Source organism: Haliaeetus leucocephalus, unplaced genomic scaffold (assembly GCF_000737465.1).
Source record: "Haliaeetus leucocephalus isolate CR32 unplaced genomic scaffold, Haliaeetus_leucocephalus-4.0 Scaffold566, whole genome shotgun sequence".
In the NCBI taxonomy this organism is placed as follows: Eukaryota; Metazoa; Chordata; class Aves; order Accipitriformes; family Accipitridae; genus Haliaeetus; species Haliaeetus leucocephalus.
Window position 1 is genome coordinate 6,100,229 of NW_010973002.1, and position 22,384 is coordinate 6,122,612.

At 39.4% G+C, this 22,384-nt stretch overlaps 1 protein-coding gene across 1 annotated transcript in view; it reads left to right on the top strand.

Moving 5' to 3' along the window:
• The window catches only part of AGMO (alkylglycerol monooxygenase), a 198,486-nt gene that overhangs the window by 292 nt on the left and 175,810 nt on the right, over nt 1–22,384 (top strand). Inside the window, exons 2-3 of the mRNA XM_010577667.1 lie at nt 6,300–6,483; nt 20,397–20,548. Coding sequence (XP_010575969.1) covers nt 6,300–6,483; nt 20,397–20,548 — 336 coding nt within the window. The remainder of the gene's footprint in view (nt 1–6,299; nt 6,484–20,396; nt 20,549–22,384) is intronic.

The following is a 22,384-nucleotide window of genomic DNA, read 5'->3' on the forward strand; positions in this document are numbered from 1 at the left end:
GCCCCAGGTACCTGGGGGTTCATGCTAACATTGTTCAGCTTGTCGGTGCTGCTGGATATAGTGACAGCGAGCTGAACTGAGTAAACCAGAAAACATGATACCGTGTTTGGCTATTACAGTTCTCAAAGCAAGCAAAATGTCAGGTCTCTCTGTGCCCTTGAGGCAAGTGCTACAAGCTCAGTCAAAAAAAAAGAAAAATAAAAATTTCTCTTTAAAAGAAAAAATAAAGATTTTTTAAGAGAATTGAGAACAAATATTTGTGTTGGGACAGTGCTGTCTCCTAAAGCTCCAAGGCAAGAGTACAGAGGTCGGGGTGAGAACGCCCTTGGCAGCAGGCAGCAGCTCTCCTCCCCTGCTGCCCTGCCAGCTTGTCCACTCCTATGAAGGTACCTTTGCTCCCTTCTGTCCTACCTATTGCACATATCTTGGCACACAGCTCCTGCTGAACCTGGAAGCCATGTAAGCTTTTCATGGAGAGAGCAGATTAAAAACTATTTTGCCCTTGTCAAAGTAAATTCAGTCCAGCTTCACTGAAGATCCACACTTTTCGTATGGGTCCTGGTAGCTCTGGCTAGCTCCTCTGCCAGGTAAACCTTGGACTGCTGCACAGCAGCTGCTGTTGGGCTGCGATGGAGTTGTCATGGGTTGCGCAGAGCAGTGCAGCACTGTCAGCAGCTTTCTGGGAATCATAGCATGCAGCAGCCCCTTGCTGATGGCTGTTATCAGCAAACATTGCCCTTTTGGATAGGGTAAGCAGACAGCTGCTGCAAACCCAGCCTGTGCGTGCAGTGTCTGGTCGATGGACTGCTTTCCTCAGAGGCATTTTGCAACTAAGCTATAGCATCGTGGTCGAGGAAGACTGTCTAGAGCTTGACAGTTTTGCCTAGTCAGCTGATCTCTCCCTCCAGCTCTTATCTATTGCCTATCTCAATCCCTTTTACTGTTCGCACATTTCCAGCCGAGTATCATTCACTTTCTTGCCAGCAGGATTCCTTAACATCCCTGGGCTTTCTTCTCCCATGCAGACCTGTGCAATATTCAGCTCAGACCTTGGCCAAACCTGGAATTTCTTTTACTTGGGCACAAAACTGTAAAAGTTTGTGGAAAGATTCTCAATACTTCTTTGCATTACAAAAGTGCCTGCAGGCTTCTGCTGTTGTAGAGCACCGTTGTGATAAGTTTGTAAGGGAATATATACCTCACACAAAAACTACACTAAAAAAAGTTTTCCCATTATGGTTATAGTTTCCTATAATTGCTATCTTTGGTTAGTTGTACTAGAATCCCCTGCCAGTGCATTTCTTGCCAGAACAGATCTTTTGATGCTTGGTTAGGTTGGTGTGTAGAAGTCTTTTAGTGGTATAACTGTTTTAACTCTATGGCTTTGGTCTCAGCGTAGGCAGTGTTCACACCTCTTCTTCTGGACATGTGTTTGTGGGCAGAAGGTAACTATCTACAGTCCCTCTCCAGCTGCTTGTCACTGTTCTGCATTTGAACTACTACTCTGGCAGCTTCGCTTGGACTGTTTAGGGAACAATTGCAAGAGCAGCAGATCCATTGGATTCAGGAGGGCTAGATTTAATAGTGACCTGAGGAACCATTCAAGGGGGGCTTTGAGTGGTAACCCTTAAATTGGTACAAATACAGATGTGGATGTCTGAGCTCAGCCCAACATAGAACAAAAAACGTCTAGTGTAGAGCTGGTAATAAATGAAGGCCTCAGCTCAAATAATTCACTCTAAAAGACAGTAACAATGATGTGGGTATGAAACAAACTACTGATGATATTGTCTCCTAAACAGTTTTTGTTGTTTTTTTTCTGAGACACCATGTAGAAGTGGGATTTAGATCTTGGCTCTGTGATCTATCATGTGTATCATATGGATGAAGGTATTTCTAGTACATTAAATCACATGGCTACAGTTGAGGGGATATGCACCTTCCAACTTTAAGCAAGTGGCAGAACCTCTTAATTCACACAAATATTCATGTTTTTAGTGATCTGCAAAATTGAGCACTTTGGAGATTTACAAAATATATGCACTTCATAGGAGTAGCTCCCTTGAGCTGGTCAGCTGTGCTGTTACATCTGGGCAGCAAATGACAGCACTGGCTGAAGCAGCTCTGATTTTGAGAACAGAATAATTTAGCTTAACTTGTGTCATGTATGTTCTGGCTGTGGTTATACTACTTCCCTTTTCAGAGGCAGGACAGCTCCTGGTCCCTGCATTGTGCTCTGTGTGTTGGCAGAGCTGTACGTGAAGGCCCCAAGTTCTGTTTAAAACATGAGCTGATCAGCTACCAGTGACTAGTAGCAAAGCTCTGCAGCACTGCCCAGGGAAACATCACCCATCCAACTAATGTCCAAAATTCTGGGAAAAGGGGTCCAAATCCTGGACCATAATCATAGAATTTATTTTTATGTAAGCTTTTGTCACATAGAATTTGAAACCCTTGATTTTCCATTATTTCTAGGAAGAGAAGAGAAAGCATAAGTCAATTTTCTTTCTCCAGGGCGGAACATCCTGACTCTTACAATGTATGCTGATGGCTTGCCTTGTCGTTTCATGAGCATCCTATTTGCTATGGGTATAAGATTATGCTCTGTTTTTTTGATTTTCTCATAATCTACAGATGGGCAGACAGAGTGCTGCTTTTTGCTTGCCGAATATAGTTTTCATGAACAGCAACAACTTCACTTTGCTCCTTGCTACATTCTGAAATTATCACTTGTGCTCAGTAAAGACTTTCCTGAGTCAGACTCAGGAAGAGAGCACACTGTTCCTTCTGCTGAGAGCCCCAAAATGAAAGCTTTAAATTTAATAATCACTGTTTTTCTTTTCTATTTTCTCTCTGCTTTTGAGAGCCTAAAGATTAAGTTCACATTTACACTCAATTCACATTTTAGGCTTTGCTTCTAAATAATGAGGCACAGAACCTTCGTATTTAGTTTTACATGAAAGTTGAGATTCTTATGTTATAAGGACCTGGGACTTTAAGAAAACAGAAACTGTTTCAAGACTTGCAATAAACCCATGAATTTATGCTGAGTTTCAACTTAGAATATTATTTTTTGCAACTGTATAAAGCAGAAACTGATTTTAAATGGTCCTTTGCATTCTGTAAGAGTTGGTTACTTATAAGGGAACTCCTCTTAGTGCTCAGAGTAAGACTTTCAAGTTATGGATCAGTTATACAAGTAAACCACAAGCTAATGCAAATCTCCATTAAGTATTTCCAGTGATGGGTGACGAGAAAGAAACATGAAACAGAGAGAGAGTAAAACATTTATAAACCAGAAGATATCAAAAGGATCCAGCTTCTGCCTCTGACCTGTGATGCCAACAGTAGCTATTTCTTAACTTTGTGCCATTTTGTTTGTAGGGGCAATTCTTGAAAACTTTTGCAGAGCTACCCATCCTCAACAGGTTCCTTAAATGTCTTCATTGTCACTTTAACTTAAAAAAGGAAAAAAAAAAAGTAATGGTTAGTCTAGCGCAAGACTATTGTCTGCCTTACTGACTGTCTCCTTTTTTCCTGAATTAGTCACATTATCCTTCTGCTATATTACATCTCATCCTTAGACTGCAGGCTGTTTGGAATAGGGAGTGACTTTTCCTTCTGTTTGTACGGCATCTAACATGGTATGATCCTGCTTCATGACAATAGCTGTTGGGTGTTATGGTCACATAAATAATACATACTAACCTGACATAGTTGATCCCTGTGAACTGCTTTGGACAAAGCTTAATGTGGGTATGTGGGAGAGGGATAGTAATTTCTTAGATACTAAAAGGTATGCCATAAATCTTTCCTTTCGCAAGCTCCTTGATGGGCAGGAGGTTAAGGCTGTCTGAATGTTTCTCTATCCTCCTTGCCATGACACTCCCTATTTGTGAGTCAAAAAATGCTGTCAAATGCTTGGCTGTCTCACAGCTTCACAGTGGGAACAAAATATTTAATGAAGTCAATGGGAAAGAAGTTATATTAATGCGTATTAGTATAAAGTCAAGTATTTTAACCATTTCAGAGGTTGCTAGGTAAAGTGAATCACCACATAGAATACAGGCATTGTATATTTCCTATTCACTATTTTCATTTCATGAATAAAGCATCCCACTGCTTCTGTCCTGAGCCCATTCAATTTGCTGTGCAGCTTCTGCTGTTCCATAACTGAAACTGCCTGTACTCTGTGCTAGACCTGGCTCCTAATATTGTGGTCAAGTGTTTCTTAGTTGTTTTTAGTAAGACTCTTTTTATCTCTTCTGGAGTGTACAGCTGTGGTCATCAACCTTTGTTTGGTAAGTTAGGAATCTGTTCTTTAATTAAATCAATTAAGAAAAGTACATTAAAAGTCTTGTCTACTTAGAAATGAAGCAGCTAGAGCAAAACAAGGAGTAATTCGTATTTTCCTAGAAGGTTTCAATGTTTTCAAATGGAAGGTTGCGGGGTTTGTTTTTTATTTCTTTATTTATTATTGATTTCAAATATCCACAGATTTACCACATTGCTTTTCTTGGGTGCTCTTTAGGCTTTATCCATAGGTCTTCCTTTGCTTTCAAAGGTTTTTATATCATCAGTTAGTGCATATCCCAAACAGGCTTTTAGATACCTGTTAAAGAGCAAGCTAGGCATCTAAATTAAAAAGTGCCATGTTGATATTTATCTCTGTTCATCTGCTATTGTAACCTAACCCTGAGCTGCTGAAGTTTATGAACTTTCAGATTTCCTAGACGCTATAAATCTCTTGCTGCTTGCATGGTTTGTATCATCCAGTTCTTCTTCGACTGAGCAATCTGGTCTATATCCATCTTAGTCTCTTTAGTGTCCCAGCCTGGTAGGAATTCCCGGATCACATCTCACTTGGCAACAAAAATGAGCACCCTCCAAAATGCAATGGCATTTGCAGAGGCAACATGCTTCTTCCATTAAAATGTTGTATAGGCAGGAGCAGCCTCTCTTGTACAGCAATGCAGTTTGAAGGATTCCAGTCTGTGAATCTATAGGTGTTTGCAGGTCATTTGAAGCGGGCAGCAGAAGATGACTAACAGGGCAAGTTTGGCAGTGTGATGCCTTCCATAATGGTACAGAAAGTCTCACTGGTCTTGCATTTCTTTTGCCCTGCAAAACATGGTGGGAATTTTATGCCTTAATACCACTGAGAAGGAGTTGTCTGAATGTCTCCATGGTCACTTAAAAGTTTTCTACAGAGCGAGGGAGGCAGCTGAAGGAACATTCATGTGCACAGAGATCTGATGCAAGCAAAACAACTCCTTCCTATTTTCCTTGCCATAGGTTGCCTAGATTTTGGCGGCGGTGGCTGATATGCTGCCACTGCCGCATCATTCCTTCCACCCATGAAGTGCAGGGACTGTTAGCACTCCAGTGTTAGCAAAAAAACGTACACTCTATCAATTACTGTTATTCAGTCCTTTTTTCTTGCTTATGCTGATGAAAATTTGAGAACAGCTGTAACAATCTTTCTCCACTGATGAAAAGTTGTGTTGTCACAATATGTTACCCAGTCCTACCACTAGTCACAGCCATACTTTTCTCCATTGGGTGCTGCTGTTGTGCATTTTCAACTTGCCCGTTGATCTGGGATGCAAGATGGACAGTGTGAATTGAATCCTAGACTGAAGCAGTGTTGTGAGTGAGAAATGTTTCAGTCTCACTCCTCATTATACTTTTCTTCAGAAAGGCAGAAAATTATTTTACAGTTAGTACAACCCAAAAGAAAAAAGGGAACATTGTATCATTGCTGCTGGGTCTGGAAAGAGAACATGTGGTATGGCCCAAATTGGAATGGGCTGCATAGTTACTGGGTTTTCTGACGAAAACGCGCACAGAAGAGCTGTTGCTATCTGCAGCAAAAGCATGGCAACAGAAATGCCGAGTAGAAGGAAACTCACTTTACTATGTCTTTCAGATAATATTGTTGGATGCCAAATTCAGTGGCTGAACACATTCAAAAACTTCTTACATATCAAATCAAAAGCAGATTCTGTTTTACCTTGTTGTTGCTGCTTTCACTGATTTTCTTGAATATGAGAAACCTGAGTTTGGAAAGACTTTTGTGTTTTGTTTTGATGCCATATAACAATCTATGTGCAGAAGATACAAAAGAAAATAATATGGGAGAAGGTTAGTGCACTGGACTTATGCTTGTGTTGTGGATTAAATGATAGCCTTGGTTGTTCTGATGCTTAAGGTCCACGTGGAGCTTTATCATAGTAGTAGCTAGTAAGGTGCCAGACAACCTGAGAAGTATCTGGCTGTATAAAGTGCTGTTAGGAAAGGTGAATCTAATTCTATTTGTGATGTGACTTCTTTTCTTCAAACTGTTTTTCAGAGTATTCCATTCTTCATTGCTTTTATTGGGCTGGAGTTTGCTGTCAGCTGGGTTCAGAAGCGTAAGCTGTCAGGTCGGATTAATGATGGCATAAGTTCTCTTTCCTTAGGCATCCTGTCTCGACTGCCAGAGTAAGTATATGTGTTATATTAGCTTAAGATTGTTTTTTAATCACTAAGAAGGAAGAAAAGAGAATTATATATTGAAGTTGTTATTGCTAACCCAAAATGATTAAACAAGGCATCTGGATCTTACTTTGCTAAAATGAAGTTGCATGAAGAGTGTAAATGTCTTTCTAATCTGTAAGGCTAAATATCATACTTGCAGGGTATTTTCCAGCTCCAATTATATTCATCTGTATTTGATCTTGGCTGATTCTGGGACTTCAGCTGACTTGACCATATCTTATGTTAGACTGTATGTTAAAATCTGAGTTTCTTTCATTAAACTTCAGAAAGAAGAAAACAAAACCAACAAACCAAGCCAAGTCCATTATTTTCATTAGCCTTTAAAAATAAAATTGTGTGCATTTAAGCAGATTGATAGAACTGTGACTATGCGTGTGATCCAAAGTTCTTTGAACTCAGTTGTAATCTCGTGTTTGATTTCAGTGGATTTTAATGCCTGAGGGAATTGTTGCAAACATGATCATCTAATCTACTCTCCAATGTAAAGGCCATAAGATTTGCCTGAATTAGTTCACCATGAACAGAGTTGTGTTTTAAAGAAATATCCACTGTGGATTACTAAATATCCAGTAACAGGGAATCCAGCAAATTCTTTATATAAATTGCTCTAAATGTTTTTCAGGAGCTCTAATTACTTCTAAGGAATACCATGTTTTAGATCTGCCTTTGTATGATATGAGCTTCCAGATGATAGTTTTTTATTACATCTTTTCTATTAGAATGCGATTACATTTCTATTCCCCATGTAATAAATTTACAGATTACCATCAAATTGCATATAATCTGTTCATTGCATGAAGAAAAGTTTCTATTATTTGAATTTGACTATATGGTGTATTTTCAAGTCTTTCAGTTATTCCCACAGTCCTTTTTCTGAATCCTCTGCAGTTTTTCAGCCTTCTTAGTGTTGATGTCTCAAGTGCACTCCATATTTCAGAAACTACTACATCAGTGCCAAATAATGAAGTCATTTGTTCTCTATTTCTACTTGTTGTTCCTCCCTTTATATATCCCAGGTCCTTTGAGCAGTCCTTCATCCCCAAATATTTTTTTAGATTCTGTGGCTTACATTCCTCATTCATAGGCACTATGTTCTTATATTTGGCCACATAGAAATACATGGATTGTACATTTGGTCATCCTAAAATACTTTGAATCCATGAGATGTTGTCTTTGTTACTTAGAGATCCCTGGTTTTTGTCATTGCAAATTTTACTAGAAATCTCCTCTTTCAATCCAGGTTATTGATAAAATACATTCAAAGAGCACAGCAACAAAAACATTATCCCTTCTGGCAAGTAGCACCCATTTTCTGAAATGTGTAAATCACCCACTTTGTAATCTATTGAACATTTGACATTTACCTGATTTTTTTTTCAAACTTTCTAAGAAAAGTTTTGACAAGATCTATGTCTGTGCCTTTAAATTAGGTACAAAGACTACTTGTGATGGATTATGTTAGTTATCAGTAGTAAATACCATGTATAAAGCCTTTTAAGGAATTTGGTAGATAAATAATGTCACTTAAAGACACTCTCCTGAACTCTTCATATATCTACAAATAAGAGGCATGAGCTTTCAGCATGAGAAATATTCAAACGTAAAGTAAGGTCTAAGTTATTTGAGAATTTCATTAAGCTATTTTTGCGTCTAGTGTACAACCTATTGTCCTGGTTTCAGCTGGGATAGAGTTAACTGTCTTCCTAGTAGCTGGTACAGTGCTATGTTTTGAGTTCAGTATGTGAAGAATGTTGATAACGCTGATGTTTTCAGTTGTTGCTCAGTAGTGTTTAGACTATAGTCAAGGATTTTTCAGCTTCTCATGCCCAGCCAGGGCACCTGACCCAAACTGGCCAACAGTGTATTCCATACCATGGGACGTCCCATCTAGTTTAGGAACTGGGAAGAGGGGGGAAGGAAATCGCGGCTCGGGGACTGGCTGGGTGTCGGTCGGCGGGTGGTGAGCAATTGCCCTGCGCATCATTTGTACATTCCAATCCTTTTATTACTACTGTTGTCATTTTATTAGTGTTATCATTATCATTATTAGTTTCTTCTTTTCTGTTCTATTAAACCGTTCTTATCTCAACCCGTGAGTTTTACTTCTTTTCCCGATTTTCTCCCCCATCCCACTGGATGAGGGGGGAGTGAGTGAGCGGCTGCGTAGTGCTTAGTTGCTGGCTGGGGTTAAACCACGACACCTATATTCAAACCATTTTGTTGCTTTTAATATGACTTGTAAGCATGATCTTGAAGGAGAAACTTTCAATTTTTCATTATAATTTAAGCTGTTTAATTTAATAAATTAAATATTTATCAATACATTACACTTGTGTGCACCAACACACAACCCTGATAAAGGCTTACTCTAGTTTGCAGGCAGCTAATATTGAAATAGTTCAAACGACGCTTCTGCAACTTAACCCAAATTTTCTAGACAGTCATACACTTCAGAGGGTTACCATGCTAAACACATATTTTTTCATCTGAAGTATTCAGGACTGATTAAGTTAAACACGGGGACTGAGATACACGTAAAGTAAATTTGAATGGTTTTGCAAAGCCTTTTGGCTTTATTTTAAGAATACTGAAATGCTTCAGATGCACTTATTCATGGAAGAAATGATTGTTAAGAGAACTAGCGTTGCATGTGTGGAATGCAGCTTTGCAAGTTGCTGAGTACTTTTATTATTTTGGCACTCAGTACTTTGCTGTAGAATTTGGCTTGTGGGCTACGCAGTTTTCTTTTGGATAAGAATTATTTTGCAAGGTTGTTTCAAGTGAGTGAACCAAATGATCCATAAGGACACAAACTTTGCAGCATCAGGCAAATCTGCAGGATTGGTACACTTAACTCATTGCTACACAAGCACAAGAAGTCTCTTCCAGGTCACTTGTGTGGCTCTCATGGCTGAAAATACAAGACCCTCCTCAACAGTTCTTTCCAAAAAAAAGAGTTCTGTAAAGCTTTAAACTTTCTGGCTGAATGTGAAAGAAGCAGGCAAAATACAGACTTCCTAAATTATTTAATTGCATGTTAATATCACAATTCTGGTGGTGACTGCTCAGTATAACACCTCTTCTGTGAGTAAGAGGAGTTGTGAATAATAGACTGGCTAAAAAGGCTCTAACTGAAAAAAAACAGAACAGTTTACCGTTCTGTCTTCTGCCTCCATGGTGTGAAAGAACTGGGTCAGATAAAAAAGGGGGGTGGGGGGAAGCACATGCAAAATCTGTTGCTAAAACTTTCACTTCAGTCTTTCCTGTTCAGGCAGAAAAAAGGTAGGGAAAGCTGACAGAAACTGCTAAAACAATATTTCAGCAGAACCCACAGCATCAGGGGAAATACTAGTGCAAATCATTAACAGCTGAAGGTTAGATTAACACACCATTGATTGTATCCTCTCCCAGGGACTAATTTTCATTTTCTCAACTAGCAGCAATGGTTTGCCACTTCCTTAAAAAAATCTGTGGTTCAATCTAAAATGGTGGGCTTCAGTCTATTAGTTAGAATGAAGCTTCAGATGCATCATTGCAAAGAGGTCTTTATATTTAATGAAAAAATTAGGAGTCACAGACCATATTCAGCCTCTAAGTATGTTTTTCCATTGCACAGCCTGTATAACAGAAGTACTGCATATCTTGAGGGAAAACAGTATTTATTCAGTGTTTCTTACTTCATTGTTGGAGAAAATGCAAATCATAAATTGTTGATATTCATATGCCAAATATTAAAAATGTAGGTGTAAGTGGAAAAGTCTAATTGGACAAGGCAATGTGTTTTGTTTTTAGGCTTATTAGACTCAACAGCATATAGTAAGTTGAGTTGCTTTATGCGCACATACTGTCTCTTGTAAAATAGCCCATACATTTCTTAAATATAATTTTCTCTGCCTTAATGCATACTATGCATTCCTCTGCATGTATGAACACTAAATGTTATATGCAATGAAAAGTAATTTGGGGGAAAGGGAGAAACTTGAATTACTAAGCTTACTCCCAGCATCCTAAATGTTGGTGGTTAAAAAATTTCTGAGAACTTTTATTCTAAATAAATAAATAACTTTTCTAACTAACCATTGCCAGGAGACTTGAAATGCTGCTTTAAAAATATTCTCCCAAGAGAAAGTTTATTTTGGGTATAAATATCCACTATACAAGTATGTGCATTATTTCATATTGGCCCATTTCTTCTTTTAAAGCAGCAGAACGTAAATCAAATCAAAAAGTGTTTGGGGGATAACTGAGGTAGGTACATTTTCAAACTAGTTGGGAAAGTCTCCGTTCTTTATGGTCATGCCCAATTGCCAGTTTTTAGTGTTCAAGTCTGCAACACAGTCAGACAGTGTGTGAGTGTGTATATATATATATATATGTCTAAAAGAGTTTTGTTGGTCAAGTCTGCAGTAAACGTCTCCATTTCTAAAGAGAACATTACCATTTGTATACATTATTTACTTTGGTTTTTGAAACAGGAGATTAGAGTTCTCTGAAGCGTTGAACATCAGAAAGGAATGAGAAAATGCTTTTTGATTGGTTCATGCTATTATGCATCTTAAGATATCTGCACATCAGCAGTAACTGAATCAAAGGAGTACAAATCCTGTTTCTGCTGTAGACCAGGATATTCAGAGTTTTGTACATATCTAGATTTTAAATAATCTTCCAGAAGTTAGATTGGAGAGGCAGTTTCATGTACATTTTAGACCAGCACTGCTGCCAGATGAAGCACCTTTGACTTGTATTTCTGGTTGCTCATTCCTGCCTCTGTACCTTCTCTCCCCTTTTGCCAGCATCAGTGTCATGTTCCCCTGTGGTAAAGTGGCCCAGGAAGCAGGTCCAGCACCCACCCATCATATTAACCTGCATCAATTCTTACTATGGCTGTGCAGAATCTTGTGCTAGCACAAGAAGTGGGCTTGGAAAAAAGCAGTCAGTTGCAGGACAAGAAATCCTCAATTCTTTTGTAGCATTACTGAGTTATCTGCTTTAAAACATATGTAAAATTGCAATCTGAAACCCGAAGTTTTCAATTCTTAATAGTAGCAATATGCAGAGCTGATGAGAATACACTTGATTCAAGTTGGTGCAAGCAGTTCACAACACTGTGGACCTGGCAGTGTCCTGACAGAACACAAAATAATTGCCTGCATGGATTTATCCATCTAAAGTATGTCCTGGTTTCCTGAAGTATCTACACAGAAAATTATAATCTCATAAATTAGTGATTGCATCTCTCAGAAGAAAATTTGATACATGCAGTTTCTCGTAAATTATATTTTCACTTCAAGACTTATTAGGTACATTTTTTTTCCCCACATCTGTTTGACTAAGGCTTTGGACAGATGTTTATTTAGAGCATGGTCAGATGTGTTGCTTCTGATCCAGCTGCCCCCTTAGATCTGCCAACATAACTCCACATTTAATTGCTCCCTAACCTGGTCCTGACAAAGTGATCCAGCTAAAAGCAGAAACAAAAGCCCCCAAGAACTATAAAAGAGGTGTTTAAGCTCAGCTGCATTCATTTTGACGGAGCCAGGTCAGGGAGCAGCTATGCATGCAATTATGCTGGCAGGTCTGAGGGCTGGTAACCACCACACTTAGGGTAGTGATGAGCAGATGGAGCCAAACTGGAAAGGTAATCACTTAACCTGATTAAATGGCAAGTAGAGCTGCTGTGCCATGCCATGCCCCTAAACCAGCCTAACTTCTGGCTACTGCACTTCTGTCCTTCCTGTACTTACTTACATAGTCCTCCCTTTCTCTTGTGTTGGTTCAGGTGCTCATCTGATCCCGTGCGGAGTTAATTTCAGTTCACTGTGGGAGCAAAAAGGTATTTGCTTAAGGCAGAGAGACAGGCAAGCAAGTGGGAACGGGGCAGCCAAGAGCTGTCAGGCCCTAGGCTCCGGCTCTACTGAACCTGCAGTCATGACCATGCCTGCAGCAGCTAGCTATGGCAATTTAAGAGACTACCTGTCAATAGATGTTTCCAAAAAAATGGGATTTTAATAGGTAACAAGCCTGAAGAGACAGAATCTACTCACTTCCCCATTCCTCCCCACTCCTCTCCAAGTAGTGCTAGGTAGTTATATATTTCATAAGAGCACCCCTCTGGCTGCACTGTCCCATATACACCACTGATTGTTCCCACATTTGCCAAAGGTCACAGCCCTCACAGCTCTGTCAGAAGAATAACTCACTGGTCTTCTGTAGGTAAAGCAGTCAGAGTAGGATAAACAGTTTCAATGCTGGGCAACAGGAACTGGTAGCATTTTCAGCAGGCAAACCTGACTCTGGAAGGGGATTTTCTAAATCAGTTCAGTTAAGCTTATGGCAGTGACTACATGAACAGTCTTTGTTTGGTCTAATTAGGTTTTTTTGATCTGGTTTGTCATTGATGAATTGAGTGGAACTAAATCAGTAAAGTTAGGATAATTAATCCACACAAGAGTTACTATTTTCTCACTGCATCAGTTTAACACAGTTTTATAAATTTGGTGTAAATCATGCTGCATCCTCAGGCAAGTCCAAATGCAGCTGTGCCCAGTAAAGATGCTAGTGCTTCCTGCCTGCTGTCAGGTGCTCATCACCACTTCCCCAGTCCCCTGTTACCGTCTCCACTTCTCTCAGTGGTGAGTCCTCCCCGGGCATATCAGCAGCATTACCATGATTTAAACTGTAGAATTTTGTTAACCTGGTTCATTTTGTTTGAAGCAGGCTGAAGAGCACTGGAGTACCAACGAGCAGCTCTAGACAGCCTGGCATGCAGGGAGCGCTACTTTTTGGTGATGACTAAGGAAAGCTCTGAGCCAGAGTTTAAAACTCTGAAATTTCTAATGAAAAGACGTATAAGCTACTAAACATTAAAAGGAAGGATTTGGGAGAGAGACTTGGGAGAGTTGGGATGTTCTCAAACTAATTGACTGAACCAACTGGTAGTCTCAACCTACCATAATGTTCTAGAGATTGTTGTATTTCACACAAGCCTGTCAGGGAGCCAATTACTCTTTTAGGTTGTAACCACGTACACAGACACAGCTGTTTACAGAATGCGTATTTGTCTACATCCTTAGTATTGCATCATTGCCTTTTTCTATACAGTGGGGCCAGTAAACGGCTCGGTGATTGCCCGTTTGTGAATCTTAGAGCCCAGCTTTGCACCTGCCATGTCTTTAGAAACAAAGGAAAGCTGTCAGTGTTTGTTCTCAAATATACTTGTGCTCTTCTGTGAAAGTACAGACTGTGAACTGAGTTTACCCTTATTGGAAGTATGTTGTTAATTAAGTTCAGTAGTCTCTGTAGCTCACAAAATATACCAATTTCTTAAGCCCATTAAATGTTGTGTAGATTTTTATTCCATGTTTCTGTATTTTTCTTTAAGATAAATTGTGGCAGTTTGCATGCATTTTGAAAAAACTAAGGAACTGCTGCTGTGTAGAGAGTACCCTTCTGACTGAAGCACTTTTGTGCTAAAAGATGCATTAAGCTTAAATCAGGATTCCACTAGATGGAGCACAGGGGTAGCATTTTTAGAGCTGGCCAACCTAGTTTCCTGGGTCAACACCTTGAAGTTACGGAAATGGGGGAAAAATGTCTCTTAACCATTCTGTAAATCAGTGTTGCAGATCTGAAAAGAATAGACTTTCACCACTGTGTATGTCACTGACAAAAACAAACTATCATTTTAGAAGTTCAAAAGTATGACCAAAGCAGTTCAATAGAAATTCTCATGTAAATATTTTTCCTCATTTCATCATTTGATGTGCTATGATGTCTCACTGAAGTTATTTCACTGTATTTTTATAGACCATAGGAACAGTCATCTGTTACCAGTTCCTTTGTTCTAGGCAAATTCAGAAGAACTAATCTCAGTTGAATAGAATACCCTTTTCTCTTTCCTCATTACTTCTGTTTATATGTGACCTTTGAGAATATTATTGGCTTGTTCCTAATCTAACTTAAACTGTAATGCAAATTTGCTGACTTCAATGGAACAACCAAGTATGAGAGAACAAAGTCAGATCCTCAATTGGAAAAAGGTACTAAGTAAGCATTTGTATTAGACTTATATGGTGCTATTTATGCAAATATTGATAAGTCAGGTCCATTGCCTCACAGAAGACGACGTTCTAGAATCTCCCAGTATTGTGTGTCCTGAAGTTACTGGAACAGAATTTAGTGCCCTGTGTGCTGGGCAGGTATAAATAGGTCTAAAGAAATATAACTTCCATTTTCATAAAGAAAGAAGAGTAAGCTACAATGCCAGAAGCTCAGCTTCTGAACTGAACTTTTTAAACTAGGATTTGTCATCTTTTAAAGATCACATGTAATTAAATTTACTAGAAGACCTTGCGTAAACTTAGGGCAGAATGTGTTACTACTATGGATTATATTACTAAAGGCAGTGGAACTTCCCATGAAAATATTTAAGTTGTTCTGGATTTTTAATTGGTTGCTTATTTACATATGAAAGTGCAAAGATAAACAAGAAGTGACTTGAATTATATAGACAGGGCTTGGACTTAATAATAAAAAAGCATAACACTGACTTTAGTTCTTTCCCTTCCAAAATCTGTTGTTTCATGTTTTATTTCACCCACTACTGTAAATTAATATTAGCGTCTTAAATTAGAGGATAAAAAGTGACGTGCAAAAGGAAGAGGTTTGGTGAAGAAAAGGTCAGTTCTGTAAGACAAAACGTTATGCAATACTGCGTACAGTACTGCTAGTAGGGATACCAAATTCACCTCCATTTTACTTCATTTTGCATTTGATAGGATTTTTTTCTCCTTGAGGAGAACTGGGGATTTGCATTATTTAGGCTAAAATGCTAGACAAGAAAGCCATACTGAGGAAGAGGAGAGGCTTTGATTCAGCTTTTGTGTCTGGTGGGAACATTTTCTCAAAATGTAGGTGCTATTTCCTGTAATCAAGGGCTTCCAGAGCCTGATAATCATTTCCCAGCTGTATCATTTTGGTGAATTATTTTTTAGCCTTGGGTTATTTCATGACTGGTTTTGCATATTAAGAATGGGAGAGGATCATATTCATCTTGATGATAGAAAACAGGGAATAGAACTCCCACAGCTCCCTCTCCTTTTCCCTCCACCTTGTGGAAAGTTTGGCTTTGTGCTAAAGCGTGAAAAAAGCCTTGACTGCAGTATGTCAGGCATATTTCAGCTCGATTTGTGTCAACCCTAATAAGTCAGCTGACAAGGTAATAAATTGGGTGTCTGTTCAAGACCTGGCACCTGTACAGGAAATAAAAAGGGATTTCAGTTGCAGGAGGTTTGCTTTGTTTTGCAAATGGACCTTTTCTCAAGGCTCCTCTACCTCCTCCCCCCTTCTCCTCTTTACTAAAATCATGTTATCAAAATGTTTATTTCAATTGTGACTGGAGCCAGTTTTTCATCTGGAAAAGAAAGCTCTATGAGTATCCTTGGAAATGGAAATCCTTATGCTTTTCACTCTGAAACAAAAGCTTACAGAGCATTTAATTATTCATGTATCCTGCTGTTACATATATGGTCTGAATAATTTCAAATTATCGAGGAGAAACTGCCTTTGTTCAACATTTTGAAACTTTACATTCATGTATTTTGAATCAGGTTAGAAGAACTGAATTTATTTAACCCAGGGAAACTGTATTAGTAATATCTCACTATTTTTAATGATAATATAACCTTGTGACCAGGGTGTCTTAACATGTTTCCCTCTGTGTCTGACCTCCAAGGATGCAAGTCTGTTAGAGCCCTTGAGAGCTGTGCTTTTGTAGGTCCAGCTGTAGAGTTGTGTTTTTAGCTCAGGGGCCCCAGGTCAGTTCCCAGTGTGACGCAAGGTGGTGACTGCAATAGTGGCGAGAGGTGAGGCGGTTTCCTTGGGGTCTTCACTTTTGATACACGGATCTTTCTCCGTGCTCGGAAGAGAGACGACAGCTACTGTCTCTGACCCTTTTCCCTTTTGGTGACTGTCCTGGCCACCATGGAAGAGGTTTCCTAAAACTTTGGTTTCAGGCTCTAAGGCTGATCTGTGCGTTGGAGGAAGCAAAACAGGACCTTGTCTTCTTTCAAATGGGCAGCTGCCTTTTCTTCCAATTGAATTTTCTCCACCTTTTCCCTCCTTCATTATCCCATAGGGATCTACCATAAGTAGATCTTCATTTCCACATGGAGAGTTCATCTCCCAGAATTTCCTTCTTGGACTTTTTTAATTAGAGGAAGTGATAATCTGACCCAGTGGAAGGAGAAAGGGGGAAATGGTTTATTAAAACAAATATTATCACCTTTGAGTAAAGTATGTATGAACTTCAGGAACAAGGAGACGAAAACTCTCAAAGTCAAAACAGTTGCCTAAGTGCATACTTTGCACATAATAAGAAAATTTTCAGCAGAAATGTTAAAAATCCAAGAAGATAAATCTGTGCAATGTATATAATAAGGTTTTCTATACAGTCTGTCTGTTCTAGGATTTATTACTCCTTATGCAGAGGATTGGACTAGATGACAAAAGTCTTGCCTATCCGCTTCTGTCATATTTATGGTTAAAACCTAACATTTAAATGAGGAAAAAGTTTTCTTAAGTTCTCTTCAGTATTTTCAAGAAGTGAAAATGGAACTTGAGGGAGAAAAAAAGGGGCAATATAAACCTTTAAAACTCCAAGTGAACTTTCAGAATTGTAATTGAATGCAAGCTCTGGACTTTCCTATCTATCACACTGTAAATTTTAAAAAAATACTTAGCTAAGCAGCTCTTCTTTCTCCAGCATAGCATAGTGATATGATGTATTACTCTAAATTAATTACAGTAATCAGCTAGTGTTTTGTGCTGTAGTGTTGTGATTCGAGCATGAAGGAAAGAATGTACAGCAAATCACATATATAAAAAATGTGTTGCAGGGTTAGCTCAAGTTTTACACCTTGGCCTCAGCCTCTGGAAAAAAAAAAGGACTCGAGGGTGAAATACTGAAAGCTGATCAAAAATGGAGGAAATGTACCAGTTCACATATCTTTGGATGTACTGCAAAGGCATTATATGTTAATAAAAGCAAAAGAATAAAGTAAGAAAGCAGTACCTAATAATAACTGATACTCTATGTTGCAAGAGGTGTTTTAAATTTCCTGGTCATTGAAAAGATGTTAAGAAATGCCCAGTTCTTTGTGTTTGCATAATATCAGCTCCCTTCTGACCTGTTGTGAAAGGGATTGAGAATTTATACTGAACTTTACAGATGCCTCATGAGGTGAATTGCAAAAATCTGGTTGGACACATATAATCTTCTTTAAAAATATTTATAGAACACAGCTCTTATGAAAATTAAACATGTTCCAGGTGTGTATGGTCCAACTTCTGGGCATAGCTAAGTTGTTTTCAAAGTGGTAGATACACCTGTCATTGCTAGTCAAGAGAAATTCTTCATCTGCCAGCTGCTAAAATGAAACTTCATGGGTTTTCTTGTGTTTTGGTTTTGTCCAAGAGAAAAACTGGGATGATTGTAGTAAAGGTAGGAAGGAGTTGCAGGTAAGATGTGGCAGCTGGCTGTGGAAAAGAGATTAGTTTTCTTCACGAACAGCAATTCCTTGTAATGCTTCAGCTTGGGATAAAATGGTGGATGTGACACTATTCTGCTTGCAGGCTAGTATTGGGAGCTTGGAATTTTCAGCTGACTTTGTTCCATGTTAATAGAGAGACTAGCAGCACAGAAACTCAAGATGTTTCCTTCTAGCCTTATTCAAAACACTATTGTGGGAAGAGGTGCTAATGCCAGAAGTATAAAAGCTCTGAATGGATATCTCTGCAAAAATATGGAGGCGACCTCGAAGTTCAGTCATAGCATTGGGTGGTGGTTCGTTAAGCTGAAACAGCCATGTTTGCTGGGGTTCCCTCGTGTTTCAGTGCAGCTAGCCAAAAGTACAAGGCATGGCCAGACTGTCCTTAGGGATGTTTTCCAGGTGTGTGAAACAAGGCTTTAGAGGAGAAAGAGTATATGTCCTTTTTTAGTTTTTCAGATTCAGGTGTTTTGGGGGCCATGCCATAAACTGTGTGAAAAATAATCTAGCTGAAAAAAAGGGGGGGAAAAAAAAAAGGCAGGGTTTGGGAAGAAGTACCATCGAGAAGTGGCACTGAGACAAGAATGAGCAGACCTGGACAGAGAGATGCATGGAGGCTATTTTAGCTGAGTTCAATATAAGGTGAAGTTCCAGGTGAGACTGAAGTGAAAGAAAGATGTTGGTCTGTGACAGTCTTTTAGCTGAGGTTTTGCAAGGCTGTGACACCTATGTGCAGTTTGTTACCTCCTCTGTTCAAGTAGTGTCTTGCAGGTGTGCCATTTGCAATCTCCGTTTGAAGTTCCCTGAATCTAAATCCCTCAGTCTTCCTTCAGCCATGAATGTGATTTATAGATTACTAAAAATCTTGCACAACTTTGGACAAAGGTGTTGTTCTGCTGGTAATTTCAGCCCCCCCCCCCCCCCCCCCCCAAATATACCAGCAGCAAAACATCTGAGAACTAGATTAGTTTTTTCTGTGTGTAGATGATGGTGCTAATAATAATAATCTCATTTCTGACTCTTAGGCCCTAAACTGAGGTGCATTTAATCCATTGATATATAAAAAAGGATATGTGTGACTTTCCTACAGTTAGTATCCTTTCCCTACTTTTTTTCTGCTTGCTGCTTTTCAGAAGCTGCACCAGTTCAGTTCACCACAGTCCCACAAACATTTTCAGCAACACAGCAAAGGAGGGTAGCAGGAGGGGGTGTGAGGAAGTTGCTGCAGATCACACTGTGCACTACTCTCTTCTACAAAAAATGTCAGTTTAAATAGACATCAGTCTGCAGCTGAGACACCATTTCACAGCTACCTAAGCCAATTGTGACCTGGGCCACCCCAGTGCCCACGGCCTCTCATCTCTGTCCCACTGGGGTTAACACTTCCCAGTCTGTCCAAAAACACAACCAGCAAAACCAAAGCAATTTGTCTGGAGACAGCTCATCCTCCAAATCAGTGGAATGAGGTGGGAGGTGGTGGGGCACTGAGGAGAGGGTATGACTGTGGCAACCCAAATTTTTCTTAACCTAAACAGCTGTGGAGAGTTACTGCTGGATCTGGCCTGCCCATCCCAGAGCTACTTTCATTCTCCTTCTCCTAGTCTCAGCACTGACCTGAGTTAGGTCAGAGGTAGATGCTCACTCCCTGTTGTCCAGGAACTTGGCAGCAATAAAAGCTGCTGACTAGTGGCTTTCCTGTCTTTGCAAATTTGTGGCTTTTTCTCCCCCTTTCTGGCAGTCCTGCTGTTTTTCTCTACCAATTGCCCTTTCCCTTCTTTTCAAAGGCACTGGGCTTTGTCTCCTCCTGCTGCATTTATCCTCTTAAAGTGAAGTGATATGCTGAGTAGATTGACTATCTTACTGCTCCTAAAAGTCCTGTCACCTTCCATGCCCTTCCCTACAGTGGAAATAGTCAAGGTATTTTAATGTCATACATTAGTGTTTGAGCATAATTGCTGCTATACTTCAGTCACTTCTGACTTGTGACTTAGCAAGGATGGGTTTCTTCCAGATTTGGGAGAACAGGATCACCACAGCACCTGCAGAGTACTGCAGAGCCTTTGAGGATGCCTAATACCACAACACCGGTGGTGAGTGGGTGATGGTTGGTTTGAAAAACCTCACAGACCTTAAGTAAAGATTCCATTGAAGTCGATAGTAGCATTACTTGACAGAAGTTGCAGAACTTGGAGACTGGTTTTATGTGTTACAAAAAGACTCCCACCTGATAAATGGTAAATATATAGTAAAAAGGTTCTGTAATTCAAGTTGAGAAGATTATTGATAAAACTTTTTGGATCTCTATTTCAGTGTTTTATTCAGAAGTGTTGACTTAATTAGTTATATCTACATATGGAACAACTACAGACTCTTCGAACTGCCCTGGGACTCACCATGGACGTGGTATTTGACACTCCTGGGAGTGGACTTTGCATACTACTGCTTTCACCGCATAAGCCATGGTAAGAGTTAATGAGTTTTTCACGTATTAAAATACAAAATGTATTAATTATTTATTAATAAAATGAGGTATTTGGGTTTTGTTTCTATACTTAATCTACTCTAAGCATATATAGCTGCTCTTCTTCCCAAGGATTAACAAAGACTCACTTAGGCATGGAAAACAGTTTGTACATCATACTGTGTATAATAAACATGATTTTGTGAAAAGATGGAGTATCATTTTGAAAGCAGTACGACAGCGAAAGTGAAGTATCATAGGAAAAAAATAGGAGGTACATAGAAATTTAGGGTTAGTATCCCTATATGCCTGTATGAAAAATCCAGTACAGTACAGGTAAATATTTCAAAAGAACATTGTAGATGTACAAAACGGAGAGCAGTAAAAAAGCAAGGTGGCTGAAATAATGACAGGAAAGCTGGCTAATTTAATTTGTTTCTGTGTGTTTTTAAAAATCTTTTTAAACTTTCAATCACTGTAATTGGTAAATGAATAAAAATATTTCTATGCTTTATATATATATGGACATAGATATACATGTATGAACAAGGTATTTTAGAAATCCTGTCTGCAATTAACACTTGACTACATAAACGCGAGCCTTGCCTTGGTTTTTTTAGAAGTACATTTTTAACCCTACTTGCTTTTATACATGGAGGAGCAAAAGCACAGTTTAGAAAGAATTTAACTCTTATTTATTGTAACAATGGAGCCCATGTAAATCATGCCAGTCATTTCTGTACATACATACTATGAAGATGTAATATCGATCCCTACGTATCTGTCTCATTACATATTTCTGTTCTATAGTGACAATGTATTTTTGCTCTAGCCTTTTATATCCTATCTGAAAATGCAGTAACACTTTCTATCAATCCTAATTTTGGGCCTGATCTAGAGTCCATAGCAATGAAATAAGAATCTTCTTGTTTAAGAGACTTTGGACTGGGCTTCTCAAGGCAGAGCGCCCACAGCTCACAAAAGCCATGGGATCTAGTAATGACAGCTTATGTAATGCGCTTTCAGAAAGGGAAAATGTTTTGATGCCAATACGTCAGCGGAATATATGGAAGTAGGTAAGAAAGGAGCCTGAGCTGCTGCGGGGAGTGGGAGGGAGGAAGGGTCCCTCCTGGGTGGGGATGGCAGGCGGGCGTGAGAACAATGCAGGGTGGGTGCAGGGGGACAACAATGGTGGGGGGACAGGGTGGGAGGCGAGGAAACAGGGGGAGCTGAAACAATGCGGCGGGGGGGACATTGCGGCCGGGAGCTGGGAGCCCTGCGTGGGCGTACGCGAGACTGGGAATACGCTTCGCAAACAATGACATTAACAGTGCTGGCAGGGCTACAGCCTCAGGCTGAGAACTGGACCAGAGCGGGAGGCTATTCCTGCATTTTAAAATAAAAATAATTGCCTTCAAGTGTTAGAAAATCACTAGCCTGGCTGTACTTTCACTGGAGTCAGTGGTAAAATTCCCACTGGCAGAGAAGGGAGTAGGGTCAGCTCCGTGCTCTCTAAAGCAATTGCACGTATTTCCGTTCTTGCAACAACTTTGCATTTACTCTTGTCTGTTTTTCTGTATTTTGAGGAGATTACATACATTGAAATGAATCTCGCCAGCAGTTTTAGAATTAAAATCCAAACCAATTCTGTCTGTATGTAACGTAGTTGAGGAAACTGCATAAGAAAATGCTGCTGTTGCCTTAAGAAGGTCAGCGCTGAGCTATTCTGTAAATGTTAATTTACTCTTCTTCAGGTTACAGAAATACTGTTCGCTATTAGATCTGTGCTACTTAGCAGGGAACTGATGCAACATTGTAGAAAATCACTCTAAATGGA